The sequence below is a fragment of the Pyxicephalus adspersus genome, chromosome 4 (genome assembly GCF_032062135.1).
Source record: "Pyxicephalus adspersus chromosome 4, UCB_Pads_2.0, whole genome shotgun sequence".
In the NCBI taxonomy this organism is placed as follows: Eukaryota; Metazoa; Chordata; class Amphibia; order Anura; family Pyxicephalidae; genus Pyxicephalus; species Pyxicephalus adspersus.
In genome coordinates, this window is record NC_092861.1 from 54,065,421 (window position 1) to 54,072,351 (window position 6,931).

At 33.8% G+C, this 6,931-nt stretch overlaps 1 protein-coding gene across 1 annotated transcript; it reads left to right on the plus strand.

Annotated features, from left to right (window-relative positions):
* The first annotated feature begins 1,701 nt into the window (after window positions 1-1,701).
* Window positions 1,702-4,580, plus strand: GP5 (glycoprotein V platelet). The gene is made up of 2 exons (XM_072408210.1): window positions 1,702-1,825; window positions 1,961-4,580. The coding sequence occupies exon 2, from the start codon at window positions 1,975-1,977 to the stop codon at window positions 3,844-3,846; it is 1,872 nt and encodes a 623-aa protein (XP_072264311.1). The 5' UTR covers window positions 1,702-1,825; window positions 1,961-1,974; the 3' UTR covers window positions 3,847-4,580.
* The last annotated feature ends 2,351 nt before the right edge of the window (window positions 4,581-6,931 follow it).

The following is a 6,931-nucleotide window of genomic DNA, read 5'->3' on the forward strand; positions in this document are numbered from 1 at the left end:
TTCATGAAAACCTGTGACGCTTTTGGAACAGAAATCTAGAAATCAGTGTAACGCTCAGGTGGTTAAGGAATGCTGCAACAAAAGCTGGTGTAGATTATTTAGCTGGTATTTGGATTTTTATGTTTCTATACTTAAAAAGGTATAATTAAAATTTAGTCAAATATGTGAAATGTATTAATCAGAGACAATAGGTTACAGCAACATAAAATATTAAAATATGACCCCTGTCAGCCCTCATTTCTAATAAATCAACAGTGGTCCATGTGATCTATTACCCTAACACCTTTGCTAGTCTTATCCTAAATGCAGTCCTATAATAACTGCAAATAATGCTTACAATTTTTACAGTTCAGCAAATGTATATTCCAGAGCCAGTTGATTAAAATGGTCTCAATAAAATGAAGCAGATTAGTTTTGACATGTTTCCTTTATTCCAAGATGAAGCTTCATGTGCTTTGCATATTTCTTTTTAAGCATGTACAATTACTCAAGATCACCTTAATAAGCTCAAGTGCAGCCAACTCCCTTCAAACATGAACTCAAAATAAATTACGCTTTTTGGAAAGACCCAGATTTTAGTTTGTTAATGTACAACAAAAAATGATTGTTTCTCAATGTTCTCAAAGCTGTGATTTATTGGGAAACAATTACTGTGACAACAGGAAGAAGTGGATAAGAGACTCCTTGACATGGAGGGGACATCCCCTCTCAGCAATAATTATGGGTACAATAACAGGGTATCCCTGTTGAAAGGTGAACCCCCTTCTTTTCCTGCTCTGGTGTAAACTGTAAAGTTTTGGTTTTGCCTATACTTCTTGTCTTAGTAACAGATGTCACCAGATCAAACAGTAGATAAAAGAGCAGCGTTACAGACAGCAATAAAATCTCGACAGGAATTGTCTCATATATACACCCACTTCACTGCTGAACTAGACACTGAGACTTACCTCAAAAGAACTGCAGCTGTAATTCCAGCCAATGTTAGTTTGAAGCACTGTTTTTTATGAAACCTTTTTTGTATTAAACTTCATCATAAACTTTATTTATAATAAACATCATAAAAATCATACTTTGTTAATCACAGGTTTCAGCACTGGAAAATGTGGAACAATCCAGTGTGGAGTCTGGTTCTTTTGAGGGGTCTACAAATGGACCATCAGAGATGAGACAGTGGATCTAGATTAAAAATATTTATTGCTGCAATAGAGAAAATCTTTAAAGGCCTACAAAATCACTCTTGTTGGAGTTGTTATCTGATTGTCTAATAAGGTATTTTCGCAAGTCAATTTAAGCATAATAGTTTGCAAACAATTATTGGGGTGGATAACCATGTGTCTAACATTTTGGCAATACCCTCTTGGATTCTTGTTTAAGCTGGTTCTAACCACAAGGTTAGGATTTGCCTTTTAAGGTCATCCCCTTGACAGTTTCTGTTGTAGACGTCGCTATCTACAAACAAAGCAGTAATTTTTCTTATACATTTAGGCTTATAGTATTCTTTTATAGCTTTCATAAAGAGCCCCTAAATTTTTATCTCTGTACTGAATCCTCCAACATCTACCAAAGTAAAAAGTGTAGGGTAGACTGACCACTTAAAATAAAGGTGGTCATTCAGGGAATAGAAGTTATGTGTCAGTCTATGGTTATCATATAATTTTTTCCCTTTCGAAAAAAAAAATGCTGTATTTTTGGCATTTACTCCCAGGACCAGTGGTGACATCTTTATCAGCAGGATGCACTCTGCTATAATTTTGCATACATTCTGCCTTGAAGGATATAAACAAAACTGCTGCATGAAAAGGTCACTTTCACGGGAAGCTCTCTGGTATGTATTTGTACATTTTCTATATAATATAACTAGCTGATGGGAATGTATGACATCAGCCTATTTGCTTATGACTATGAACATTTTATTTATGACTAAAACCCACTTTGTGATCTCTGTTTCTTGCTTTTATAGGTTTGCTGCCAATCATGTTTTTGGTCCTAATAATGACGTCAAGCTTTCTAGGTCTTGATGCTTTTTGTCCAGTCTTGTGTAATTGCTCAGTAAAAGACTCCATTGCTTGTTCGGGTCCATCAATTACAGATATTGCCTCATTATTCATACCTAATAATTTTACATATGTTCGTATAGACCGCACTCAAGCAACAGAACTGACCAATACCAGCTTTAAAGAAATGCCTGTTACCTTACGTCTCTTTATCGAAGGCAATTATTTTTCATTAATAGAATTTGGAGTTTTTCAAAAATTTCCTCTTCTAAAGTCACTAAAGCTGACAAACAATGCTATAAGAAGTCTATCCCCCGGAGTATTCTACAGATTATTTTATTTGGAGCAATTGTTCCTCGAACAGAATGCATTGTCTGATCTTCATCCATATACATTTCACAACCTGACGCGTCTTACACAACTTACATTGAATAAAAATCTGCTCCGAGAATTGCCTTCTGGATTACTAGACCATCTTGTAAATCTTGAACTGCTGAACTTGTCGAGAAATAAATTGGGCTCTTTACCGAAGCATATTTTCAACTCCTTGTTTAAACTGAAAATCTTAATTCTATATGATAACAATCTGGAGGTAATACCACCTGGACTGTTTGATAATCTCACCCAATTAGAAGAATTACGCTTGTCTGCAAATGCAATTGTAACAGTTGATAAAGAAGCATTCTACAATTTACCAAAATTGAATATGTTAACTCTTCACAGAAACAAAATACAAACTTTACCTGAGGGATTATTTCTCTATTTGCCTTTGTTAAGTAAACTGACACTATATGAAAACCCGTTAACTCAACTTCCCCATGTGCTTTTTGGCAAACTGGAAAAACTTGCAGATTTGTGGCTTTATAGAACAAATCTACAAACAATACCGAATTTTGTTTTTAGTAATCTAACTAATCTACAGTTACTGATCCTAACTCAAAACCCACAGCTTCATACTCTTCCAAAGGAATCATTCTATGGGCTGGGCAAACTTCAACAGCTGTCTTTGCATTCAAACAGCTTGACATTTCTTAGTGAGGGTTTGTTCCAGGATCTTCAGCAGTTGAAAATTCTTTCTCTATATAACAACAATTTTGAGGATCTTCCTGAGAATTTGTTTCATCCTCTCACAAATCTTGAAAATGTTTTCCTAAACAATAGTCAACTAAGGATTCTACCAGGAACAGTCTTTAAAACCTTGACTAAACTTCGAAATGTTCGACTTGATGACAATCCTTGGGAATGTGATTGCAGGCTAAAAGATTTCAAGGTGTGGCTGAAAGAGAATATAAAAATTATACAGAATTCCATGTCAGTTGTTTGTGACCTTCCTTCATCACTCAAGGGAAAATCTGTCCTTGATTTTGATGCACCAGTCTGTATCTATACAACTATAGCAAATGGGGCAGCAACATCTGTTACAGCCAGTTCTACACAAAGCATACAATTGAGAAGCGAGGTGACCCTAACTTCAACCACATTGCAATCTGATCATTATAGGAACACCACTGTCATCCCAAAGCATATGGAAACAGCATATACTCACACATCATCAAAAGATGATTTATTCAATACTGCTGATCCTACCACTGCTTGGAATAAAGATTCTTCTAGATTCAAAGATGATTTACAAACTTCTCTTCTTAGAAGGTTATTTGCATTTTGTCTTCCATATGGAAAAATAATTTTTCTTCTTATTATGGTAACAACAACTATTCAAGTGCTTCTTATATTTGTGACATGTTTCATTATGCTGAAAATTAGAAAAATTCACTATTATTTTAGTAGTACTGAAAATCCTGTAGAGCTACAGCGTATCTTAATACCAATAGGTCCTTCTTCTATTCTGTAACATTGACCTTATTGCTACACATTTATGTGTATTATTTTGCCAATATGATATTTTCATTATTTTCAGTATATTTTCTACTTATAACATTAAAAATACAAACTGCCATTATTCACGTACAGCATGTACAGTATAACGTATGTAACTGTAGTTTTTAGCCTTTTGTTTTAAAAGATTTTCTAGTTGTCATAATTTTTTGTTTCCCAGTTTGTATGTAAAAGTCTTAAACTAGTCAAAGTGTTTTGTTTGTGGTCATTTTTTTTGTAAAGGACAATTGTTAGGTATAGGTTATGGTCTACTTATAGTAATACAAGTTTTGCAGGTTTGCATTTATTCAATACTGTGCCATAGTGTGTATTTCTGGCATATTTAATTTTTTTGTACTTTTTTTTATCAAAGAAGTAATTTATGTGCTGTTATAATAAGCATGAGTAAGAGAATAAAACCAACTAACCACCACAGCAGAAATTACATAGAAGAGTAGATTGAAATAGTGCTAATGGTAGCTTTATATGTGATTTCCCTAATGTATGTCTGAGCTACATATCTAAAATAAAACCAGAGGGGGTGTTATTCTACCAAATTTTCACCCCCCCCCCCCTCCAAGGACGAATAAATTTCAGGCACAGACCCTTAGAGCCTTTCCAAAAAGTAGTTTAATATAGAGGACATTTGGTAACCATATAAACAGATATGTGTTTCTCTGTGTGTGTATAATAATAAATTACTTGAAATCAGCTGATGTGACCACCTTGTGCCTGTTATTGCTTAATGATATTAATCCCTTTCTATTTAAAGATTATGTATTCCTAGGTAACAAGAAAATTATGAATGGAAACATAAGGAATGCATATTAAGCTTCTAAATCTATAATATTCTGCATACCACCTGATTAAAGTAGAACTCCAGTCACTGTGAATGTTTGTCACACTTTTAGGAATATGCAAACATTAGGACATATGCCTTTTGTTTTTCAGAGTTTTTGAGTTCCAGTCATAAAGAAATAAGAGAATTTAATCAGAGTATTAAGAAACAGAAACAATACTGCATCTTTGAAATACGGAATTATATATATATAGCCTCAGTGTTTGTATGGATAACAAATATTTTGTTAGATTAGATAATATTAGATTAGACAAATAACACAGCGTGATATGTTATATTTACTATTTGTTTTAAATATGTTTAGGCAGCGTATAACAACACACTTGTGGTTTTGTGCACTATGATGCACACATGCACACCAACAATTTGTTGACATCTGCTGAGATAGAAAATCAGCTGCATAAGCCAAATAATGTTGTCAGTCAGTGAGCTGACCTTGTGTAGTGGGTCAAATCGGAAACAATACACAGACTATGACACCTATTTACCTTAAAATGATCTTTAATAAACAGAAAAAAAATGTAAAATATAGAATTACATTTTAAACATATAATTCTTAAACACAAATTGATTACTAGAACAGGCACTTAGATGATATATTTTGATCCAGTCTGCCAGCAAAAGGTATAGTACAGTATAGTATATTTCAATAAAATGTTGTGATTTAGTAAGCCCTGCCTTGTTTATTCATGTGATGTGTAGATTTTAGAGATGTAGCAAGACACTTATGTACACTTTTTTTTGTATTTTGATATTCCAAATAGACAGATCCCATCTACCAGTGTGAAATAATGATTGCCGAATGGGTGGGCAGCACAATATACTTTTCCCAGTAATGATATGGCACAGGGCAGATACTGGTATGAAAATAGAACATAGGTTGCAGGAAACAGGATTTCATGGCAAGTCTCATGACTCATGAGTACAGACAATAATAAAACAGTGTATCAGCAAAGTGAAAATGAACAAAGTTATGTGGCCATACACTGGCAAGGGATTGGCTGTTTTAGAATAAAAATGTGTTAAGTCAAAACTAAGCAGATAGTAACAACTGCCTAAAGTAGGAACCTCTCAAATTAGAGAGGTTATTTACATCTTGTTGTGTCTCAGGGACAGAAAATAGAAAAATAGAGGGATCTTTTTGGAAAAAAAAAAAAAAAAGTTTTAAAGCGAATCAGATCCTCACTTTTTGAGTATTTGCAGAAATTGCTTGGCTTTTAATGCTGTCATCCCTCTTAAAATGAAAGTTGAATGGCTGCCTCTAGAAGTTCAGATTGAAGCAAACCTATACCACATAAATATGATGGCTGCTATAGCAGAAAATGCTGTTTGACTTCCATGGTGATTCAATGGTTTCCTTTAATTACTAATACAGATAAGATTTGCTGGCTGTAACCTTGTTCAGGATTGATGATTCAAAAATAATTTGAGCAGGACATAGCCAGGGAACGAGCAATTCTATAACAAGATTTGTCATAGCATTTGTTGTGTTACTAGTGCAGGCTTCCTACTACAATTCTGGAATTAAACAGATGAAACAGTTTTATCCCTTTAAAAGGGGTCTAATTGTGGAGATGCTTTAGAAATGTGATGAGCAACAGTGGCCATGATGGTGACAAAGGACATAAAAGTCAATAATTGAATATACATGAGCTGTCATGTCTGACTGAAATGCAGGGTTTTTGCATCCCAATACAAGTCTATGAGTATGCTACACCTAAATACAGCATGTCAATTCATTTTGTCAAACTGATGCCATCAACACAGATCCTTTAATTCTATATTTTTTTCGATATATAGTAAGAATAGAATAAATAAATAACATAGAAATGTAGATTGAAATAATGCATATGGTAGTTTGATATGTCATTCACTTAATGTATGTTTGGGCTACATATCTAAAAAACCAGAGGGGTGTTATTCTAACAAATATTCAAACCTCACCAAGGATGTTTAAAATCTAGGCACAAACCCCTAGGGCTTTCAAAAAAATAGTCCAATGGGGAGGACATTTGGGAACCATATAAACTGATATATGTGTTTCACTGTGTGTATAATAATAAATTACTTTGAAACCAAATGATGTGACAACCTTGTGCCTGTTATTCCCTAAAGATATTATGTATTGAAACAAGAAAATGAAGAATGGAAAGATAAAGAATCCCTCCTAAAGCTCCTAAATCTATATTATTCTGGATATTAG

Excerpts from the sequence above, each read along its gene's own strand:
- GP5 (XM_072408210.1), top strand. The coding sequence starts at position 1,975 with ATGTTTTTGGTCCTAATAATGACGTCAAGCTTTCTAGGTCTTGATGCT.